The sequence below is a fragment of the Notamacropus eugenii genome, chromosome 1 (assembly GCF_028372415.1).
Source record: "Notamacropus eugenii isolate mMacEug1 chromosome 1, mMacEug1.pri_v2, whole genome shotgun sequence".
NCBI classification, from domain to species: domain Eukaryota; kingdom Metazoa; phylum Chordata; class Mammalia; order Diprotodontia; family Macropodidae; genus Notamacropus; species Notamacropus eugenii.
The window spans coordinates 524166847-524188997 of NC_092872.1; the positions used below are offsets into that span (position 1 = coordinate 524166847).

Here is a 22151-nt window from a genome sequence, read left to right on the forward strand (position 1 = left end):
TTAATGGGAGCCTGTGAGCTTACCAAGAGTGTATAGAGAGAATAGAAGAGGAAAGCATTGGGGGACACCCACATTTATGGAGCAGGATATAAATGATGATTCCACAAAGGAGACCAAGAAGTCAGACAGATAGAACCAACCAAGAGTAACAGAAGAAAAACCCAGATAGAAGAGTATGTGCAGGATGAAGAGGAAGTCAACAGCGCAAGATGCTTTAGATAGGTCAAAAAGAATAAGGATGTAGGATTTAGCAAAAATGGAAAGTGTTTATTGAATTGTAAAGTCAGAAACCAGAATTTAAGGAGGGAGGAGAGGAAATACAGGCATAATTTATTTTATTGTGTTTTGTTTTATTGTACTTTGAAAATATTGCATTGTTGGGTTTTTTGGGGGGGAGGGGGTTGTTTTGTTTTGTTTGTGGCAACCCTGCATTGAGCAAATCTATCAGCCATTTTTTTCTAACAGCTTGTGTTCACATTGTAACTCTGTGTTGCATTTTGGTAATTCTTGCAATATTTCAAACTTTTTCATTATTATAGTTATGATGATCTTTAATGTAATTTTATTGTAATTTTTTTGGGTTCCATGAACCATGTCCATACAAGGTGGCAAACTTAATCAAGAAATGTTGTGTGTGTTCTGACAGCTCCAACTGACCATTCTCCTGCCTCTCTCCCCCTCGTTGGGCCTCCCTGTTCCCCATGACACAACATTGAAAAATATTACATAAACTTAGTTCATAAAGCAGTGGCAGTTTGAGAGGACTGAGTTCAATTTTGAAAGAATTTGTATTGTGGGTAAAATACTATCAAACACCATCACAAGCTACAGAGAAATCTTTTGTGAAAGGAAGTCAATTGATGTGGCAAACTTCAATGTTGTCTTGTTTGAAGAAATTATCACAGCCTCCCCACCCTTCAGCGACCGCCACTCTGATCAGTCAGCAGCCATCAACATCAAAGAAAAATTGTCTACCAGCAAAACGATTACAATTTACTGAAGGCTAAAATGGTTAACTTTTTTTTTTTTTAGCAATAAAGTGTTTTTAAATTAAGATGTGCACATTGTTTTTTTAGACAATATCACTGCACACTTAATAGACTATAGTATAGTATAAATATAACTTTTATATGTGCTGAGAAACCAAAAAACCAAAGGTGTTCCCCATTGGAATGTGAACTCCATGGAAACAGGGGCTGTCCCACTTTTCTCTTTGAATCCTTAGGATTTAGTCTTTGTGACTTACTTTATAGTGATACTCACTTTATTGCAGTGGTCTAGAACCAAACCCACAATAACTTCAAGGCATGTCTGTAGAGAAAATGTTTATAGATAACTTTTTCTAGGATCTAGCTATGAAAGAGAGATGAGATATAGGATTATAGCTTGAGTTTGTAGGGTCAAGATTTTTTTAAGGATGAAGGAAATCCGGGAATGTTCGTAGGCTGCAGGGAAGGACCAGTGAATAAGGAGAGATTGAAGATCAGAGAGAGAAGGGATAATCAAAGAAACAAGCTACAAGAGGAGATGGGAATGTATGAGACTAGGGACATAAGTGAAGGTGTTGACCTTGAGAAGAATGGCCACCACTTCAACAGAAACTGGAGCAAAAAAGGATAGAGTATGACGTTCAGAGACACATCTTAGAAAATCGTCAAAGAAAAGGATTTTGAGAAAGAAGGAAACGTTAAATACTTATTCTGTGCCCAAAAACAGTGCTAAGCACTGGGATTACAAATGCAAGCAAAAGAAAAAAAAAGACAGTGGAAGAAAGGGTAGGGATGGGCCTTGGGGAAAGGTATTCCTTGGTGAGACATGAGGATGGAAGGCTGTTCCAGGTAGTGGAGGCCCGAAGAGCTGATGGAAGTTCCAGGATGAGCTAGCAGCTGAGGGAATATGGTTTTAAAAGTCCAGAGCAAGCTAAGAACAGGGCTAGAAAGGACATGAAGGCACGCCAGAGGTGTGGGAAAAGAAGAGAAAGTTAATGATGAATGAATGAATTATAAGGATCAATTACTTATAGTTAGCATTTACTTCACACTTCTATATAGATTTAAGGTTTGCAAAGCACTTTATAAATACTGTATTTTCATAATCACCCTGAGAAGAAAGTACCATTATTTCCCCCTTTGACAGAGGAGGAAATAGAGTGAGAAAGAGATTGTCTTGCCCTGGGTCACATGACAAGTAAGTGTCCGATCAGATTTGAACTGTGTCTAGCCATTCCACCAACAGCCAACCAAGTGAAAGGAAAACCAGCTGAGTTTCAACTGCACTGAGGGAGAGACAAGAAGAGGCATGTCCTGGGCAAGTCAAACCACCATCACCCCTCAATTGGTAGGCATTCCTCAATTTCCAATTCATTGCCACCACAAAGAAAGCAGCTATAAACATTTTAGAACATATAGGTTCTTTTCCTTTTTCCTGAATTATCTTTGGAAATAGACCAAGTAGTGGTATTGTGAAGTTAAAGGTAGTTTAATAACTCTTTGGGCATAATTCCAGATTGCTCTCCAAAATGGTTGGATCATTTCACAATTCTACCAACGTGTCCCAATTTTTCCACATCCCCTCCAAAATGCCACTTTCCCCTTCTGTCATTTGTCATTCTGGTAGGTGTAAAATGGTACCTCCAGGTTGTTTTTATTTGCATTTCTCTAATCAATGATTTATGGTATTTTTTCATATGGTTATAAATTATTTTTTCATAGAAAAACTGCCAGTTTATATCCTTTGGCCATTTATCAATTGGGGAGACTGGTATTCATGTAGATTTGACAAGATTCTTTATATATTTTAGATAGATCTTTATCTGATTAAACTGTCTATAAATTTCCCCCCCAAATTTTCTGATTTCCTTCTGATCTTGGCTACATTTGTTTTATTTGCACAAAATCTTCTTAATTTCATGTAATCAAAATTATCCATTTTAAACCTAACTTTGCTCGTTTATTCATAAATTGCTTCCCTATCCATAAGTCTGATGTTAATAACACTTCAATATATTTTATGATTTTTCTAGATGTTTCTACTTTTTAAAAACCATAATCATTTAAAGGTTGTGTATCTATTTAGAATGTACTGTGGAATATGGTATAAATTATTAGTCTAAGCCCAATTTCTCAATTCCTTTCCAGTTTTTCCAGTAGCTTTTATCAATTTTTCCCTAGGTAATGTTTTCCACTTTATGAGATAAACATTGGGATACTGACTTCCATGGATCTATTGTTTAACCAGTACCATACAGTTTTGATCACCAATGCTTTATCATACAGTTTGATGTCTGGAAGTGTTACAAGCATGTATAATCAAGCTAAACATTCCCCATAGTAGTTGTGTCAAAAAAAAAAATTGCCTCAATTTACACCACGTTCATTATTTCTCTATTTGGATGTGGGTAGGTCTCTGAATTGTGGCAGGTCATTGTGTTGATTAGAGGTTTGCAAGTCTTTCAAAGTTGTTTGCCTTCACAATATTGTCACTGTATAAATTGTTCCGGTTTTGCTCCCTTTCCTTTGCATCAATTTGTTTAAGTCTTCCAAGGTTTCCCTGAAACCGTCACCATCCTCTTTGCTACTGTATTTTTGTACATATGGAACCTCTCTCTTTCATCTCTGGGAGTATATTATAGACATAATAGCAGTATGGCCCCATCAAATTCAAGCACTAGTTTTTTTGGGCATAATTCCAAATTGCTTTCACGAAAGGCTGGACCAGTTTACTGATCCACAGTTGCATTAGGGCACTTTTCCCACAAGCTCTACATTTCTTATTTTCTCCTTTTTTAACTTTGTCATTCTGAGAGGTGTGCAGCAGAACCCCAGAATTGTTTTAATTTGCAATTTTCTAATTATTCTTACTAGAACTTTTAAGTATTTGCTGGATGACCATTATTTATGTTGTAGAGGGAAAACCTTGCTCTAGGACAGGTTTGTGGTCCTTTTCCAACTCACCTAATTCTGTCACAGAATCTTATATGGTCTTCAGAAAACTTCAAAGTTGGAAGTACCCCATCTAGTCCAGCCCCGCAAATAATCCCTTCTATGACATAACAAATGGACTTTTGCTTCAAGAATTCTACTGAGTGGGAACCTACTACCCCCCAAACCACTCTGTTCTATTCTTGTGCTTCCAACAAGGAGATACATGTGTGATTCTGTTTTTTCCTTGAGAGCACAATTTGCATTTTGCTGTACTTATTTAACTAAACTAACAACTGTTAGTCCAGTTGGAAATTAAAAAAAAATATTTCTGATATTGGGAATTAAGTTTTTAAGTGGTAGCATCCTGAAGAACGTACAAAGAGCACCAAGAACAACTTTAAATTATATTAATGGACCACTATAACAACAATAAAATTTTTATTTTTATTAAATGTATTTTAACAAGCTGTTTCTAAATAAATCGGTGCAGAAAACACCAAAATTCACCTAAAAAAGACATAAGCAGACTTATTTACACCCTTTTATCATTTCCTCTACAGCATCATAATTCCACCTGAAGATACTGAAATATGAAGTCTTATAATGTACATTTCCACAGTTTTAATTAGATGTCTAACAATTAAGGTGCATTTGAAAAATTAAAAAACAACGGAATGGAATTTCAAGTTGTCTTAAGCTTAACACAAATGGTTTAAGTAACAATGACAAATTTATTACAGGCAAGCAGCACAAGAAAAGCTGTCAAATTTTCACTTGACTAAAATTATCTATGGAAATGACAATGCTGCAACTACTAACCAGAGTTAAACTTGATGAACCAATTCAACACACATTTGGTTCATTTTAGAGAAGTTTCTCAATAGCTTATTAAAGAAACCTAAAAAGTGGCAATTTTTTTTTATATTAACCTTGACGATATTAGAAATCTGAAACATAATATAATGAATTACTCAATATAAAAGTTCTTTCTCAATATAACAAACTGATATGCTCTAATCAAGTGGTTATCTTATATACTGAAAATTGATCCCTCATTGCTACAGACTAAGTATACGGAAAACCAGATGCTTTGTCAACTGCATCAAGAAGGCGAGAGAGAGAATGAATCATTTTCTACAACCATGGCCAACCACAAAACCTAATCAGAGAGAAAAGTATTCCTGTTACAAAAACATTTTAATAATTTGGATCTTAGGACAAATCTGTTCTCTGATTTGCCAATTTAATAAACATAAAACTGCTAAATTTTGGCTTTAATATTTCTGGGCATAGCCAAACTTGTCTAACTAATAAAATTATAGACAAGGAAGTTGGGAGTATTGCAGTATTTGGTTGCAAATAATTTGCCATCTGGTGTTGGGTCAGAAAAGGCTATTTCATCAGTACTCAGAAAGCAGCCAAACATGAAGCAATTCCTAAAACAGAAGGAAAAAAAGATGTTAATGGGAACAACTTACATTATTTAACATACACTAAAGGAAATTATTTCATCAGGATCACAAAATCAGTTGGAAGACACAATGAGAGACCATCTACCCCAACCTTGATCTTTACAGAAATCCCCTCTACAGCATCCTCACAAAGGTTTGTCCACTTCTAGATATCTAGTGAGGAGGCACCACACTCTCCTGAGAAAACCCATTATTCCCCTCATGAACAGCTGTGATTTTTACATTTTCCTAGCTCTGAAGTTAGCTGAGAAGAAATGGAATTAACAGGACTAGAGCAGAAGCTCAATGAATGCAAGAGTAATTCAAACCCAAAAATATTTCAAAAAACTTTAATTTCACCATTTTCAAGTCAAAATTTATTCTTAGAGCAAAATTAACTTATTTGAATTACATATCCCTCTTGAATTATTTCAATTCTTCCTCTGTCAAAGGAACTGTTAGGACAATGACCACATTGGCCTGAATAACTCCCAGAAAACATATAATGACTTCCTAACAGAACTGACCGTATTTCATTGGCCATCCAATTTTGGGGGCGTAGGGTGGAGAGGGCAATTGGATTCATCTCCGTCAATTAATACTTACTGAGGATGCAGTTGGTATTATGTTAAATCTTTCCACTTTTTATATGTGGAAAGCTAATTACGATTAAAGCTAGGTATCCCTTCATTTGTAGACTACGTACAGTCAAGTGGTAAAGCAAAAATAAGTATTCTGGGGACCAGGACATGTTTCTGATTCCTGGGACTCTCTCTGTGATTCTGTTGGTAGGCTGTGCTTAAAAAGACTTCACAAAGACCACAAAGCCCATAAAAACAAGCACAAACCATTCCAGCAGCCTCTTCTCGGGTGTCCTCTGCTTAGCCCAGAGCAGGGGCAGACTGACTTTGATAGTATTTACGCTTGGCCAAGGAGTAAGAGGCATAAGGAGAATTCCCCCGAATCCAACTGCATTTCCAGACGCCCTCCAACCACTTCTCCCTTCTTACCGGAGAGTATCTACCAATCGACGAGCGATGCCCTTTCTTCTCATTAAGCTAAAGACCCAGATCCGACTGATCCCACAGAGTGCTGGTTCTGGGGTGCTGGAACATTGCCAGGCTCGCTGGTTGTAAAACGCTTGTTGACTTGGAGAGCTTGGACTCCATGGTTCAGTTAGGACACGGAAGGCCTAGGACATACAGAAGCTTTGTTACAGTTAATGATGCAATAAGCAGAATATTTCTTAGGATGATGGTGATTATGACAATGATGATAACGAGCATTTACAAAGCACTTTGAGGTTTGCTAAAAGCTTTACAATTATTATCTCATTTGATTCTCACAACAATCCCGGGAGGTAGGTACCATTACCCCATTTCACAGTTGAGGAAACCAAGGCAGAGAGAGATTAAATGACTCGCCCAGGGTCACACAGCTAACTAAATGTCTCAGGTCTCCCTGACTCCAAGCCTAGCAGTGTTCTGTCCTATGCTCCAACTAGCTGCTTCTTCATTTCTTTTTCTTTTTTTTCGTGAAAACTAGAATGTCCAGCTATCACAAAAGCTGCTGCCTCCACTGGCTATATGAAAACTAAGGCTTTTTTTTTCCAATCCCTAAGTTAAATGACTTAACCTTATTAGCTAATATCTACACCAAGGTCAATGCTGCAGTGTTGATATAGTTCATATTGCTAAGTGTTCTATGCTAAAATTAAGTTACTTTTTCTAATTAAAAGAACCCCCTAAATAACTGTTTCTGTAAAGTCAGAATACCAGTTTTAATACAAGGTATTATCTATTATTCTTTCGTCTAAAACTTTTTGATAGGATAAAAAAGGAATAGGGGTAAATCAGCCATATTCTACTGCTTCCTTTATCAGAAATACTAGTCACCACTCAGATATGAAAACAACCAAGCTGGGAATGTTCCCTAAAATCTTCACTGTCAAAAAGGAGCCTATTTCTGCCCTGATCCTTTGTGACCAGGTAGGTGTATAACACGAGGATAGAGGAGGAAGCAAGAGGGCAGAAAGCAAAAGGATTAAAAATACATGTATTTGTATCTCTACAGAAAATAAGCATATATATGAAATAGGTAAAACAAGTATGTACCTAAATGTGCAAGTGCATGGGCACATGCTTACGTCTTCAAATATACGTACATACGCATGTATTTCAAATTATACATTTTATTCTTCAAAGTAATAGTATATATTTTAAAGAAAAAATTATAGAAGTTTTTCTTCAAATTGTGTATATATACATATATACTTTGAGAAACACACACATTTGAAGCCCCAGATGAGACCTGAGTACCAGGCAGACGCTCAAGATGGATGAGAGGCCCTAAAAGGGGCTTGGCAGCCTCACGCACTGTAGGGAGATCAACAACTGGAAGGTCCTATATGTGGCAAAAATATTCACAGAGGCATTTTCAGCAGTAGGCGGGAAAGCAGACACAAGCAGGTGAGCACTGGTTAGGGACTGGCTAAACAAACTGCAGTGCCTTAATGAAAGGAAATAATTGTGCTGTAAATAACGAATAGTGAGGCAAAGGAAGACTTCTATGAACCAAGAGCGCGATGAAGTAAGCAGAAACAGGAAAACAATATACACAAGGACAACAATATTGTAAACAGAAAGAACAACGTAAAAAGCCAACTCAGGGGTGCGTATTTAGTGACCAAGCTCAGCCTTGGATAAAAGTTGAAAAAAGGGCAGCTCCCTCTCTTTTTCCAGAGGCGGAAGGTTGTGCATACCCTGGACTTAGCAATACCACTGAGGGTCTATACTTCAAAGAGATTAAAAAAGGAACTAAGGAGCACAGAGCACATTCCAGGAATGGGCAAGGCAAAAGATGGAGAGAGGAGATGAAATGTATACCATTCTCCTTCATGCATTCGAGAAGCCTGGAAAAGTAAAAGCAGGTTATCAAAAGCTTTAAACTCCAGACAGAGGCATTTGTGTTTGACCCTAAAAGGAATTGGAAGTCACTAGAATTTATTAACTAGTAGATGGATGAGGTCGAATTTGTGCTTTAGGAAAATCACTTTGGCAGCTGTGTGAGTTACGGATTATAGAAGGAGAGACTTGAGGCCAGAAGACTAACACAACATAATTACTAACAATGTATGAAAAGTTTTGGTGGTACAAATTAAGGTGATCTTCCACAGCAATAATGCCAAAGTTTAGTCAGACTTTAGACAACTATTTTAAAATAAGTAGAGCACCTGCACTGAAGTTAGGAGGAACCGAGTTCAAATCCAGTCTCAGATACTTACTAGCTGTGTGACCCTGGGCAAGTCACTTAATTAACCCTGACTGCCAACCTCCAATCATCCTGTAAGTTTTAAAGATAAATAGACATACCTGTTTGACTGGCTCAGCAATTAAACATCCAACTACTTTTTTTTCATCAGATATATAGAGAAAGGTTTTAATTTTGCTTGGACGGTTCGGGATAACTTGCTTAAATCCCAGTTCATTATCTACAAGTTCACGGACATCTTCTGCCTATTAAGAGTTGTTAGACCAAGAAGAGTCAAGTTACTATTATACTTGTTAACTATTAAAGAAGAATAAAAATGTGAGATATGAATAAATATGCTTCTTAGAAATAAATCAATGTGGCTTGCCTGGTCTCCACTTCTGAATGTGATGAAATATGTAAGAGAAGGAATGAAATACTTTTCTACCCACTTGGAAAGTCCATTCTCCACAAATCATTATTTCAAAATGAGAAGCGTTATTTTTGATAAGGTAAGATGCACAGCTGAACTCCATGGGCTTCCTTTTTTGGTTCCCTCAGTTATGTTCTACAGACCTCAGAGTGTAATATTGTCCTCCTTACATGTTACTGAGCAAAGGTATAATTTTACATTTAGAAAATAAAGTTGGGTTATGTTATCTTCTTAAAAAAAAAAGAATAAAGGGTTTTAAAAGGTAAAATTTTATACCTTTCGAATGGCATATTTTGGGTCGCCAGGAAGTACTAATATAATTTTGCCATCCCAAAACTCTGCCACAATACGTTCTTTCTTCCAACCCTGCCAAGAGAAAATGTCTAATTAATGAAAAGCAGGACTAGTGATGTTTTCCATTTCACTTAATAAGTTGTTAAAATGAACCACTCTGGAACTTGTACATGGTATTATCAAGGCAAATGTGATTAACCTAGGACACTTACAAAATTAGAGATGTTTGCTGAAGCACTCACTCAAGACTTGATAAAAATCAGCAAGCCCAAGGTTCACCACCGGTTCACCACCATTCAACATAGTCAGCTCCTAGCGAGTTACTTTACTTTAATCTGAGGTGTATTGTAGGCCCCACTAATAAAAGGCTAGGGATAAATAGACCATGCCCTCAATTCTCAGCTGGTATGCCCTACCTACCACTCCTTGCAGCTTTTGGGTTTTTCTATCCCAAAAGAAAGTTGAATGGAAAAATGCTTAAATTTCAGGGATTATCATCATATATTACGAAACACCATAGAGGGAAACGGGGCTGGGAAAAACTTGTACACTATTTTGATTTCTAAGAGCTAAGACTAATTCCTATCACATACTCACAGCTTGCAGTTTTGCTTCCCTTCTTTAAGCTTCTATGTAAGGGAGAGGCAGCTCTCCACATAGGCCTTCCATTTTATGCCAAGTTTTACCCTTTGAAAGACACCATTATAGATGGATTTGTTAACCTCTCCATACCACTGTCTGGCTGACTTAAAAAAGAATACCACAAAGACTACCTCCTCACACTCCCAGAGAAAATGTTCATTCTTGTCTGGAGATGCTAAAGCAGTTTTCATCCTTAACTTCTCACACTGAACCATCCCTAATATGTGGGGGAAGAAGGAGTTCAGAGTCTGTAAGGGGGTAGTCCAGGAAGAGCAGGAAAAAGAGGGACATTGATTAAGTCTAGGAAAAATGACCAATAGTGGGGAGGGGTTAGAAATGGTAAAAGCTGTATGACAGAAAACAAATGAAGGAGCAAAGGAAAAAAGGAGGATAGAAAGTGACAATGGGAAGAAGACAAACTGCTCTGAATTAGGGGAAGAGTGAGAAAGCCTCTGTGCCAACTCAACTTTTTTTTAAAGAGACAATGCCAATAGTGAATCTCCCAATCTCTCCTACCTATTCTGTTGTTGTGAAAATCCCTTTTACTAAAAACTAACACTGCTTACTCCATTATTTTTAGGTTTTAGGGTGTTACAAGTAGAGCTTTATAAAAGGCAACAAAGTAAATCCAGATGCAAGTACCCTTTAAGAATCATGGGAAATGCAAAGAGTTCAAAGACAAAAAAAATCTGATGTCCACCAAAACACTCAGAATGGCACTTTTTGTGTTAGCAAAGGACTAGAAACAAAGGAGATGTCAACTGAGAATGGTCAAACAAACTGAGAGTACAAGGAAATGAGGAAATATGACTCTGCTGTAAGAAGTATGATTATCAAGAATTCTAAGAGATAGGAGAAGAAAACAATGCACAGTCAATGAACAAAAGCATAAAGTGAATGCTGTGTAATTATGACTAAGCTTGATTTCAAAAAAAAGACAGGAAAATGTTAACTCTTTCCCTTTGTCACAGAGGTGGAAAACCCTGCATATGCTGCAAGACTCAGCAGATGTGTTAACATCGCTGAACTGTATCTCTCTTCTCCCTACCCCTTGTTACTCTGTTAGAAAGTCTGACTCTGAGGGAAGAGAAAGGGAGAAACATAATTGGGATATGAAAGTAATATAAAAACAAAAGATATCAAAGAAAATTTAAAAAACAATAATAAAAAAGGAAACAAATATTTAGGAAGAGAAAATTAGAGTTTCATGGATTAAATTCTTCAGGAGGCCAGTGGCATGTGCTGTATAATGTTCAGGTAGCACCAAAGGGTCCAAGTAGATTTAATTTTACTGTATTTTTTCTTATTCTCTATATTGTTGCTATCAGTCATGAATAACATTGACATTATATTTCTAAAATACACCTCTACTTCAATTACCTGGTACTTAACTAGTCATGAAGTCAATGAATGAAGAAGCCTTGGAGTTTAAGCACCACTAGAGAGCCAAGAACTGACTAAACTGATGGTTCTCAGCATTTTTAATTTTTATTCCACGAATCCCACCTGTTAATGCTTTTATATATATAAAAATCATATTTGTAACACAATAGGCACCATTAAGGAATGGTGGTAGTTAAGCCACTTTCTGTCTTACCACATATTTAATTCCTTCCAGGAATCTCTGGTGATAGTGGGCATGTTGTGCTTCATCCTCAGGGCTGGCTGCTGTATAGATCATGCCACAAGACTTGCATATAATGGCTCCAAAGTGCTTCTGACCTGCATCCTATCATTAAAAGAAAGAATAAAAATAGAGAAGCTTTAGCTACAGAGAATTCGAAACTAAGGTCCCATGAGAGTACCTCTCCAAACTGTACCTTAGCTATCCACAATTCACCACCACTTAGGAAATCAAAAGCATGTAATGAAGCTAGGAAAATGTCTAAGAGGGTATCTAAAATTAATGAATGGATACCATGGACAGGGATTCAGGGCATTCTGCTTAAAAGATTAGGACTACGGAACTAAGAAAGAATGAGATTGAAGTTAATAAAATGTGCGCTGTCATAGACTCTATGCAGAGGGTCTTCATTCAACTGTGATTACATACTTAATTCACACATGAAACTATGTTAGGCAGTAGAGATATAAAGCCAAAATATGTCAAGGCACTTATGTTCTGTTGTGAGGCAGTAATAGAATGGTAGAAGAACAGCAGAGTTGTGGAATGAGAGGACCTACATTTGAATCCTGGTTCCAACTTTTATCACTAGTGTGACTTTGCACATGTCATGTCCCCTTCTCAAGGTTATTTCATTTGTAAAAGGAAGGGATCTAGTCACTAGATCTCTAAAGTCCCTTCCAGTTCTAAATCTATAATCCACAGATTCTATTAATGAGCTGCCAAGCCTCCAAAATGAATGATCTTCTCTGAACTTAACTTGCCCTATTCCAATGGATCATTATAGCACAGACTTTTGGGAGGCTCTTCTAGTTAAGTATGAGCTCTGACAAGTCCTATCAAATTGGGAAGACCTTAAACAATGGCTCAGTGATTAACTAATGTACATATTTCACATACATTAATCTGTCACCTGAGGGCCAACCTGGATAAAAGGTCTTGGGAGTTGCTACATTAAGTCTTGCTTTACATAGCAGTCTTTGTTTCAAAAGATTAAGCAAGAAATAAAAAGATACAAGATGAAAATTCAGCAGTAAAGATAGATAAGCCCATGGTTGATAGAGCCATTGAGTAAAGTTAGGGGTGTTCAAGATGACTGATTTCAATTAGAGTCATGACAGACATCTGCCACATTGTCCAACAAACTGTCTTTAGTGGCACTGTCAGAGACAGAATTCTGTGATCATGGTATGGCATTTCTCATGTTCTTATTAAATCTGACTGGTAAATACAATCCTTTACCCCTTGTCAGAATTCAGTTATTAACATTCACATACACACTATTACTACTATGATTTCTTGTAAAACAGCATCAACAGGCACATAAGACATTTGCTTTATCCACAAAACTCATATAACCATTAGACTGTAACAAAAATGGACAATCTATATAGTAAACAGAGTGTGAAGCATATTATGCTAAAACAGGGTGGACTATTTACTCTCTGGACTGAGGAGAACAGACACTGTGGACTTCTATTTGAATTTACTCACAATAATGAACTGGTCTTTCAACCTTTTGTTTAATTCTCTGGTGTTTTTGTTAACCTTCTGTGCTTGGAGCTCTTTCAAGACATTTGAAGACTCATGAATAGTTGTGCCAGATCCTAAAGATGATGGTTCTTCCAGAAAAACTAAAGAGCTTGGAACAGAAACATACCCACATGAGCTTCAGTTTTAGTTAACATTATGTTACTTTGTAAGAAAATTAAAATGTCAGAATAAAAATTCAAAATGAAGAAAAATTAGTAATGTGTATACACTGGTAACTGGTAGCTGAAAACTACTGATCTACATTCTTTGGCTTTATCAATGCAAAAAGCATCATTTTCCAACCTCTGAGGCACTGTGAAGATACCCTTAGGTCACAGGAAACCAATGACCTTTAATTTCTAGACTGTCAACACACTCCTACAAAAGATAAAATTCCACAAGGTAATGCCAACTTCTTGGATTCTTTACCACTTTCCAATCCCCAACTATCTTCTAAGTGTGAGTAGCTTGTGGGTACAATTCTGTCCTTTGCTAGTCAATCTTTATACTTCCTTCCTCTTCCTAACTTAAATAAGCACATGACTCCAAAAGCTACACTTGCTGGCTGAGCCCCGAACTTTCACTAGTTTTCCACTTCTTGGTGGTTATAGGGCATTGTCCTTAGCAGGGACAAACTTAGAACTAAATTAAGGCACTTGGGCTCTCTATGTCAAGTTTGAAAATAGAAGACCTTCATGTAACTGGTTCTATAAATGGAGCTGAGACCTTACTGCACATATGGGCAACCTGACATCGAAAAGTAAAGACTCGTGCTGGAGAGAGCAAAATTTACTGTCTGTGCTTTAGGAGTCTCTTCATCTCGCCTTTCCTTCTATACCCAAAATGACTCCCTTTGCCTCTCTCTCTGACAGGGGTGCCACTTTTAGTTTCTGAAGCAAGAAACTTTGCTTTGTCACCTCCTATTCAAACCATTCCACATATCTCTCTTCTTTTTCATTTCCATTGTTTCTGCTCTAATACAGGCCCTTATCATATCATACTTCTAATAGCAGAACAGCCACCAGCTTATCTCCCTGCCTCTAATCTCCCCTACCTTACATTTTACCAGACTAATTTTTCTTTTTAAACAATTTACTTATTCTTAATTTTGAGTTTTTCATTTTCTTTCCCTTCTTCTCCTCCCCGTCTCCCCAAGATGGTGTGCAATCTGATATAGGCTATACTTACACAATGAACACATTAGTCATGAGGTAAGGAAGAATTAAAGGAACCATGAGAAAGAAGAAACAAAACAAAAGAAAAGGAGAGTAAATAGTATGCTTCCATTTGCATTTAGATTCTGAAGTTTTTTCTCTGGATGTGGATAGCATTTTCCATCGTGAGTCTTTTGAAGTTGGCTTAGATCCCTTGCATTGCTAAGAAGAGCTAAGTCTATCAAAGTTAGCCATCACACAATGTGGCTGTTACTACATATAATGTTTTTCTGGTTCTGCTCTCCTCACTTAGCACCAATTGATATAAATCTTTCCAGGTTTTTCTGAAGTCTGTCTGCTCATCATTTCTTATAGCACAATAGAATTCCACTACATTCATATGCCACAACTTGTTCAGCCATTCCCGAATTCATGAACATCCCTTCAATTTCCAGTTCTTTGCCAGCGCAGAATGAGCTGCTATAAGTATTTCTGTGCATGTAGGCCCTTTCCCCGTTTTTATGATCTATTTGGGATATAGATCTAGAAGTGGTATTGCTGGGTCAAATTAATCTGCACACAGACTAATTTTTCTTAATAATAATTTCAACATGTCACTTTTTTTGAAAAACACTATCATTCCTGATGGCCTTCTGCTTCAAGTCCAAATTCATCTTCTTGGATATCAAAATCTTAATTAGAAACTGCTTTACCTGTCCAACATTATTTCTTATACTCCTCAACACTCATCCCTGAAATGATCAATATCAATCCTGTATCATTTTCTTATTGATCTTATTTATAATTAATTGCTTTAGTCCTGTAACTTCTTGTCATGGTTCTCAGTCTCTGAACTTGGTTCAGAATTCAGATGGGCTATAATTGGCTAAGTTTAAAAATACAGCTCTCCTGTAAATCATTAACCTATTCTTGCCTCAAAGAATTTAGCTGATCTTGGAGGATGTATAAACACGAGACCTGGATCTAATATCTTTAGACCATCAAGTTAGCCTTCAAAGATATCTGGCTTGTTGTCCAAAAGACCTGGGTGCCACACTGCACCCGGACTCAAGCAATGAACACTTCTTTGTCACAAAGCGGAAGGAGGGGTGTTGTTGCCAGTCCCATTTACCAAACATCCAACCAATCATGTTGCTCCCTGAGCCTCAGTTCTGTAACCAACTCATGTTGCCCTCAACTCTATGATGTCACCTAACATGTTCTGTTCTTTGTTCTGCACTCCCCAAACCTGTTAAAGAGGAGCTGTCTGTTGACCAAGGCCTTTGGCATAAATAGAGGTCAATCCACTGATCCCTTTATTGACAGGCATCATGCCCCTATTAATAAATATCTTGCATGGAGAATTGCCCCACTTTATCCTTTTGTTACATTTTACATGGAACGATGCCTCAGCTTACCCTTTTGTTAAAATTCACCTTTGACACCACTAGGATCTCTGTAGAGCAGTCTTTACTGTTTCCCAGGGTGGGATAGTGGAAAGAGTGCTGAGTTTGCAGTCAGAGGACCTGGGTCCAAATTCCATCCCTGCCACTATTTGTGCAACTATAAGTCCCTTCCCCTCTCTGGGCCTTAGTTTCCTCATCTACAAAGTGAGGGAGTTGAACTAGATGACCTCTGACTTTCCTCCCAGCTCAAAGTATATGATCATATAGATATATTTCTCATTTCCATTTCTGTGCTTTCACTAATGTCTCTTGTCAGAAATAGGTTTTTTGCATCCATTTGCCTATGCATTCTTTAAGGCCAATCTCAAAGTTTCACACTTCCTCTATGAAATATTCTGTTATCATTCCAAGATACTGATTGCTTCTCTCTTTGAACTCTATCTACCTCTGTGTACAACCAATATCATATAATTTGGTATGTGATTGTAATCAATTAATTTCAAAAATGCTAATAAATCTAATTTTCCCATTGGATTTTAAGCTCCTTGAAGGACAATGACCACTTATGGTGTACCATAAAGTGCAACAGATTAGCAATCGGGCCACCACAAAGTATACTGGTCTGGCAATCAGGAGACTGGAATTCTAGTCTCTGTTCAAAGTCACTAGTTGTGTGCTTTGGAGCAAACACATATCCCAACTAGAAGATAAGGGTATTGAACCAGATGATTCTCTTCTAGTTCTCAAACGCCATGATCTTTTGATTTCCTTTCCACCTTCCACAGTTCCTGATAAAGGATGAAAGCACACTGCACTACTACTACTGATACTGATGGCAATAACATCATCATTAGAGCTTCAAGGTTTGTAGCACTTTCACAAGCTATATCTCATTTTGTCCTTACAACAATCCCTGAAGACAGGTATTAGCATTATTATTTCCAATATACGAAGGAAAAAAGCTGACGTAGATCAAGATTAAATGACTTGCCCAATGTCACATGGCTAGTAAGTATGTGAGGCCATATTTGAACCCCCTGACTCCAGGTCCAGTGCTCTGTGCACTATGGTGCCACACCATTGTTCTAATGGGAAGGAAAACAGTTCCAGGAACTTATTATCTGTATAATAAATCAACCAGGGATGAGACAGAAACTAGCAGCTCTAAAGCCAAACTGAAAAGTCAAAGTTATCAGCCAATTTTTATTCTTATGTTAGAAAGTAAATACCAAGTGAAACAATCAAGAATAGTCAGGAAGAGGTATCCATTATTAGCAAGTGAATAACCATTTACAAACAACTTTTAATCCTAAATGGGCTTTCCTTTTATTACCAAAATGTCTCTTGGTCATCTTTTACTTGTCGATAAATAGTAGTCATATGGACTACAAAACACGATTAGGAACAATTATGCAATACATAATTTGCTGCCAAATATGTCAAGTAATATCTTCCAAAATTAATTGGAATTATATTAATATTAATACAAAATAGTCATCGTAGTTGAATACATTTAGTTTATGCAACTAGGCTGACAGGAGTAATGCATTTCCTCTTATTTCTAATAAAAGGATAACAAAATTAGAGGATATGAATTTAATCTCATGTTCCTGCCTTCCCTCCTTTCAAATGAATTAACTAAGAAATATGATATTCCCAAAATAGACACCTTGAGACAGAAAGAAAGGGCCTAAATTATCCATAAATTGGCTAAACTGCCAGTAAATTACTGAAGGTTGGTATTATGATATTCTAAAATGTACTAATAAAAAGTTACTTAAGGATCATGGTAATATGATGAAAATAATCATACCTTTTTTGATTGCTTGAAGTTGCATTAAAGATGGGATAGGTAGCAGACTCAGGAGATCCTGAATGAGAAAAGCACCAACAATTCATACTGCAAATGTAATTACTATATGATATTAGTCAAATTAAATATTTTAAATGGTCAAAGCTGAACTTCAACCCCAGAAATTGGTTGTTAAACTTTAATCAGCTGTGTAGGAAATACAAATAACCAGACATAAGATTTTAGACTAATTCCTGGAATATTTCAAGCAACATTTACATATCAAATGTAATAAAACCCAAGGAAAATGTTTAAATATTAAATACCAGCAGGTATATGTAGAGAAAAAAAAATTTTTTTGGAAGATTTAAATCACAGTTTTTTATGCAGTTGTAACACTGCTTGTTTCATTATAAAATAATGAGTTAAAAAAAATCAAGAGGCAAAACAAGAAAACTAACATTAAAAAACGCATTTGTTAAGTTTCTTGAGGGTCAGGGCTGATTTTTGTCTCTTTTTGTAATTACAGCATAGTGCCTGGTACACAGTAGGTGCTTAATAAATGTTTATTGACTAGTGTAACATGTTGAAAGGAAGCTATTTTACATCCCTTCTGAATAGATTTGGCTCTATTTTAAAGAAAAGTTTGTCCTAAAAAGGCCTTTTTAAAAGTTGCTGTAAATGTGTTTCAGCTTTTTAAACTTTCTCCAAAAGGAAACACGACATCTAGGGACCAGGTAATCTGTTGCTCAAAAGACAGAATCTCTTGGATGAGATTTGTAACCATTCAAGAGTTTGGTGTAACCATCCACAAAGGAAAAATCAGGGAGGTGAAGAGTGTACGTTGTCAGGACCATGATGTACAGTCCATCCCTTAAGTCCACCTGTAGCTATACAGGACACCCACATGCAAAGGAACAATGAGTTGGGACAGGGTAGGTAAAGAATGTCTATTTCTGTATTTTTAGTTTCATTAACATATGGTCTAGACTATGACATGGAAGTGTTTAATGAGTTCTAATCAGGAAGAAATGGCAAACTTCATTTCATGGATCTCAACCATCTTCTGAAACAAAGGCCCACTTTTAAAATATACCAATATTTTGTCATGGAAGACTAAAGTCTTATAAAATCTGAAAATAAGCACCATGCATCAGGCAGTGGGGAAGCAGATGGTGAGCTGCCTTCAACAGCTTACAAAGAACTATTAAAGAAAACCAGAATAAATTATGTCATCCACAAAAGGTTTTATGGAAAAGAAAAGCTGGCAACATGATGACAGCAAAGGGTTAGTTAATAGTCCACATATTCCATGGCTATCCTCTTGTTATGAGGAAATGAGGGGGGCTACAGAATAGTGGTGGATCTCCTGTGGCAAACACAGGGAAAAATATGGACTAGAGATGCAGAGGAGGGGCAGGCATGGATGTGCTGCAATCTGCATCAGAGGAGCAAACTTTCATACGGAAGAGATCATGGATTTACATGATTATTGATACAATTCCTATGTCTCTTTATATCTGAGAGGTTTTAATACCTTATTTTAAATAGCATTTTTCCTGAGGTGTTAGAAATATTTAGAAATTATTTTACTAGCCCATTGAGTATCTTGCTACTTTGATAAAATAATTCATTTCAATTGGTTTGCATATATACATATATATATTACATAAACAATCTCAAGATATTATATAAACAAACTCCAGAAGATAAAACAAAGAAACTATCATCTGCAAATGAAGGCTATCCTATCTTTTCCTTTAATTTTATTTTCTTGCTTTTACCACCCTTTCTACGTCAAATAACAGTAGCTAACATTTATATAGCTCTTACTATGTATCACTCACTGTGCTAAGCATTTTACAATTATTATGTCCTGTGATTTGAAGTAGGTACTATTATTGTCCTTATCTTACAGATGAGGAAACCAAGGTAAACAGTGATTAAGTGACTTGCCCAAGCTCACACTGCTACTAAGGCTGTACTTTGCCCTGATTCTTAATAACTCCTTCCTTCAAATTTGCTTTAAATCATGCTAAGGAAATATTTTTCCACTCCAATAATATTCAGTGCTTTAAAAATAAATGATGTATTTTATGGAAGGGTTTTCTGAATTTATGGATTCGGAACCAAGAAAAGGATAGTACCTAGGGTGGAAATCACAGGGAAGCTTTAGATTAGGGACTACTCCATAGGACAGGAAGGACAGGGAAGCTAACATTCACCATTTTACATTTCAAAAGGTTCAAAGAAAGAATATAGAGGATTCCACAGATTCTACAGGGAAGGTCAGCCCAGAAGGGACTGGAATGACACTGGAATGACAAAGCCACAAAAAATAACAATTCCGTTAAGAATGAAAAAAATAGTTAGGACCATTGCTCAGGGTGCATGGAACAGGCAAAAGCGGCCACTTTTTATTTTGCTTCTGCTTCCTCTGCCAAAAAGAATGATTTGGGGATGAGAAAGGAAGGCACAAAAATGTTTAACAGGAGGTTAATATTTGAGAAAAGGGAGGGGCTTTTGGCCAAAACAGCTGCCTGAAAAGAGGAAGATCACCCAGCTACCATATACCCAGTCCAGCAAAAAACTTAAAATTCACACTAGATCAAATAATAATCAGAAAATCCAATGAGAAACTACAATAAATGATTTCTTTTACCCCAGAACTGGACAAAAAGTCAGTCAGAAGTCCAAAGGCAAAAATGGGAAAGGGACTGCCAGCAAGTGATCATCATCTCCAGCAAACAAGCTAGCAGCAATGCTGTAGCCTGTAAGGCTCTGGGTCTGGAGCAAGCAAGAATATAGGGCTCCCCTAAGAAAGCCTTGGAATCCTGGGGAATAGCAAAGACCAGTGCAGTGCTTGGGAAGCCCCTGCACTCTGGGATTATTAGCAGCCCTCTTTACTAATTCCTAGCGGTATAAATCAGCCCAGGAACTCAGGCAATGCTGGGCAAGGCCACTAAACCCAAAAGCACAGCAGGGGGTGGAGCCAGTCCCTGGCAAAAGTTTCAGGTATAAGTAAACCTAAAGACACCCATCAGTATTTAAAATATTATATACCTAAAGAAACACAAAATGAGTAATTTTGTAACAACTACAAGTAGAGACTAAAAGGAAAAAAAAATGGGTTTTCTAAGGATTACATCTAGAAGAAAAAAATAAAAGCTCTGAAAGAAAGAATTAGAAGGAAAATACATAGCTTAGAAAACTCTACCTAAGTAAGAGACTTCCTGAAAACAAGACTAGATCAAAAGAAACCAATGATTCCATGACAGCAAGAAATACTAGAACAAAACTGAAAAATTAAAAAAAAAACCAAACCCACGTGTATAGTATCTGATACTAAACACAAGTGATGTGGAAAAAAGAACTTAAGGATCATTGACTGGACTTCTTGAAAACCATGAATTTAAAAATAAAGCCTTATGAGAAATCATAAATAAAAATTGTCCAGAGCTATTAGCACCAGATAGAAAGAACCCCCCAATCACCTCTTGGGGGGGGAAAGAAAGGAAAAGTTCCAGCAAGGTCAGACAAAATTCAAATCTCCCAAGTTAAAGAAAAAAAAATTCCAAGTATCCAGAAAAAAACCAAAACTGTTTAAGTACCAAGAAACTACAATCATGATAGCTTTTACTAAAAATCAAGAGGAGATCTTAGAACACAGCATTCCAAAAGGCAAAATATATAGGCTCAGAATCAAGAATAACATTCTGCACACCTGAATATAATCTTACAGGGGAAAAAAGGACCTTGAATGGAACAGAGGTAACAGAATGGAACATTCTAACAGGGGTAAAAGAAACAAGTGCACCTTCAAAATTGGTTCTGCTTTGAAGGTCTGAAGAGGGTCAAAGGAATAGAGGGTGGTTTGAAGTGGGGAAAGAGAAGGGAGAAAGGATGACTATAGAATAGAAAGAAGGAATAAAGAGGGTGGAGGGCATGAGAGAAACCTCAAACAGATGAAGGAGGGTTGAACACACAGTTTGGTGGAGAAATATATCAGTCTTCAACACAAGTGGTGAAGGAAGGGGAGAAGGAACAGCCCCGGGGATATTAAATGAGGAATTTTAAAAGAACAAAAGGAAATCGAGGAACTAGAATTTAAGGTGGTGCCTGTCAATTAAGAAATGTTTGAACAAACTGTGGTATGTGAACCTCATAGAATATTACTGTGCTGTAAGATGATGAAAGAGTTGATTCAAGAGAAATCTGGGTGGTATGAATTGACAGTGAAATCAACAGAACAAGAATAACAATTTATACAAGAATGTTATAAAGAAAAACAACTCTGAAATATCTGAGAACTCTGATCAATGCAATGATCAACTATATCTTCAGAAGACCTATAACAGTATGTTACTCACCTGAAAGAGAGGTGATGGGCTCCAGGTCTATACAAAGACATGACCACTGTGCAGATTCATGTTGTTTAACTATGATTATTTGTTACAAGGGTTTTTTTTTCCTTTCAGTTTTTAATTACAGGCAGTTGAGGGTAGCAATGGTGATGTAAAAACCAAAGGAACCAACAACAACAAAAAGAAAGCCACTGAGCATTAAAAAAAAATACAGTGTACACTCTAGAGATCGGGTAGAAGCACAAATAGGCCAGTTTTGAAAGTAATACGTAGAAGGGTAAAACTC

The 22151-nt window shown here is 36.8% G+C and overlaps 1 protein-coding gene across 3 annotated transcripts in view; it reads right to left on the minus strand.

Annotated features, from left to right (window-relative positions):
- Positions 1-4353: 4353 nt before the first annotated feature.
- Positions 4354-22151, minus strand: part of ESCO2 (establishment of sister chromatid cohesion N-acetyltransferase 2) — a 32484-nt gene continuing 14686 nt past the window's right edge. For all 3 annotated transcript variants that reach the window (XM_072633833.1, XM_072633832.1, XM_072633831.1), the window contains 7 exons: positions 17523-17580; positions 13111-13258; positions 11590-11721; positions 9333-9422; positions 8746-8889; positions 6385-6566; positions 4354-5359 (listed from right to left, as the gene is read on the minus strand). In XM_072633833.1, the coding sequence (XP_072489934.1) occupies positions 5227-5359; positions 6385-6566; positions 8746-8889; positions 9333-9422; positions 11590-11721; positions 13111-13258; positions 17523-17580 (887 nt within the window). In that variant the 3' untranslated portion in view covers positions 4354-5226. The remainder of the gene's footprint in view (positions 5360-6384; positions 6567-8745; positions 8890-9332; positions 9423-11589; positions 11722-13110; positions 13259-17522; positions 17581-22151) is intronic.